This window comes from Myotis lucifugus, unplaced genomic scaffold (genome assembly GCF_000147115.1).
Source record: "Myotis lucifugus unplaced genomic scaffold, Myoluc2.0 scaffold_218, whole genome shotgun sequence".
Taxonomy (NCBI): Eukaryota; Metazoa; Chordata; class Mammalia; order Chiroptera; family Vespertilionidae; genus Myotis; species Myotis lucifugus.
This window is the reverse complement of record NW_005871266.1, coordinates 57,999-60,453: the sequence shown is the minus strand read 5'-3', so window position 1 is coordinate 60,453 and position 2,455 is coordinate 57,999. Positions and strand designations below refer to the sequence as shown.

Here is a 2,455-nt window from a genome sequence, read left to right as displayed (position 1 = left end):
ATCCTTGCACTTGGGTCCCGGAAGTGAGCGCTGCGGTCAAACCTACCTTTGCTCTCGTGCCACTAAGGAGCCCTTGCCAGAAGCCCCTCAGAAACCTCGGGACCCTGGGAGCATGTGGTCCCAGGGGCTCCGCCTGCCCTCACACCTGCCAGGGCCCCACGAGCTGGACACTCCCCCTGCAACAGTCCCACCGTGCTGGCCTCCGCCTCACCCCCAGCCAGGTGAGGGGTGGGGCCCACCGCAGGGTCTGGTCCCTCCCTGCCCAGGCTCCCCGTCTCCAGGGAACGAGGAGCAGTGTGGGCAGGACGGGCGGCGAGGGGCGGGGGCGGCAGTGCCCACGGACCTTCATGCTGGGGATGATGCGCAGGAACCGGAACACGATGAGCATGTTCACCAGGCGAACCATGTCCCACAGCGACAGGAGGCCCCGCAGCTCCGGCTTCCTGGAGAGACACACGGGAGATGGCGGGTGAGGCCCAGGACGCCAGCAACTGGACACTCACGGTTGAAAACGGAGAAAGGCAGATGTGGAGAGAGTGAGAGGGAGAGCAAGAGAGAGTGAGGGGAGGCAACAAGAACTTGCCCATCTCGGACTCCAGCCAGAACCCTCACCGAGACCGAGGGCAGAGTGGTCACGGACCGTCCACAGCACCGCCCCGCACGGCGCCCGACCAGCTGACTCTCCGTCTTACATGGGACACCTCTGAGGTTCCAGACCCCGGACACTCAGCTCAGGTCCCAGCAGAACTGGGCGACTTGGCCCCTGACTCCATCCCTTACCCCCTAACCCACATTCACATCCCTACCTCCGACCCCTTCCCCAGCCCTGACTCCTATGTATCCGATTCCCTGACCCCTTCCTTTGACCCTATATCCTACCCCTGACCTTGTCCTATCACCTGACCCTGTCTCCTGATCTGACCCTGTCCTGACTCTACCCTAACCCCTAACCACGTCCTATCCCGACCCCTCCCTCCAACCCCATCTCCTGACTCCACCCTGTCCGTCTCCTGACCCTCTCCCTTGCCCACCAGCTCCTGACCTTATCCCCTGAGCCTTAACCACATGCCCTACCCTGACCCCTTCCTCTAACCCATCTCCCAGCCCTTGATCCTGTCCCATCCCCATCCCTTCGTGTCCCTCATGGCCTCACCATGCCCTCATTTCTATTTAAATTTAAACCCACTCTCACCCGGATGTCAGCCCCGTAATTCTCAGACAAAAGGACACATTAGACACAAGGAGAGCTGGCCCCCATGAAGCGCCTGTCACCCCGGGCCCAGCCCCTCAGGCTCCAAGGACAGCGCCAGCCCAGCGACTGCCCGAGATCAACCCTCCCAGCGGCTCCCACAGAGCTGACCCCAAACAGCAAGCCCGTCAGGCCCGCTCTCCACCGAGAGCAATTCCCAGCTGCTCAGCCCGAAGAGGGACCCAGAGACCAGGGCCGCCCGGGGCCCGAGGCCAGCACGTGTGCCTGCCGGGCGGCTGTGTTCTGGGCAGCACGACCCGTGGCTGCCACAGCTACACGGCAGCTTACCTTGGGGCCCTGCCCCCTCACCCCTCTGTGTGGTCAGAACCAGGGGCCCTGGGGCTCCAACAACAGCGTGAGATCGGCGAGCCCCAGGCCCCGCCCGTCGCCGTATGGAGAGTAGACTTTGCCCAGCCCAAAGTCACACGCCTTCCAAGCCAGAGGAGGGCTGCACCCAATGCCAGTGCCCACGTCACCCAGCTCTGAGCTGGGGCCTCCTGCTCTGGCCCAGCACCCCTGGGCCACACGTCTGCCCACGCCAGGGCTGGGCCCACTGCCTTAGAGGGGCACCGACAGCCTCCTGCCAGCGCTCTGGGCACTACGTCCTGACGGTGAGTCAAGAAACGTGAGAGAGGCCCTCAGGGGGCGGGGCCGTGAGCCCCCTTTCCTAACGACCGGGTGTTTCGCCCGCGAGTCCCAGCGGGACGGTGGGCCACCCTTCCCGGTGCTAGCCGGGCGGGTTGCTGTAGCCGCCCTCGGTTCTCCAGTCACATACCAGCCTGGGTGTGGGAATCGGTACACAGCCAGAGTTGAGATCTCCAAAACCTTTAATTACAAAAGAAAAGAAGGCATCGCTACAGCAACGCTAACCCGGGGGGCTCTCGGAAGATCTAAAACTCAGCCGAGCAAGGCGTCCCCACAGGGGGCTTCGGGGAGCATCGGAGCTCGTCCTGTCCCCATGGGTGGGTTCCACATGCTGGGACTTCCCGAGGCTGAGAAAGGCACTGTGGTCTCAGGATCGGGCCACACTCGTGAGGGCGGGACAGGGGAAAGGCTGGACGCGCGGGGGGGGGGGGGAGCGACTTGGTCAAAGACGGCTGGAGGCCTTTCTCAAATGAGCCCCACTGTCCCGAGGGGCCACGGCGCTCAGAGTCACACAGGAACGCGTGTCGCACTATCTCGCTGTGACCCACGGGCGACCCACCC

At 64.0% G+C, this 2,455-nt stretch overlaps 1 protein-coding gene across 1 annotated transcript in view; it reads right to left on the bottom strand.

Annotated features, from left to right (window-relative positions):
• Positions 1-2,455, bottom strand: part of TPCN2 (two pore segment channel 2) — a gene marked incomplete at its 5' end in the record, with an annotated part of 22,925 nt that overhangs the window by 6,016 nt on the left and 14,454 nt on the right. The window contains 2 exon segments of the mRNA XM_023761810.1: positions 344-443; positions 2,025-2,074. Of these exon segments, the coding sequence (XP_023617578.1) occupies positions 344-443; positions 2,025-2,074 (150 nt within the window).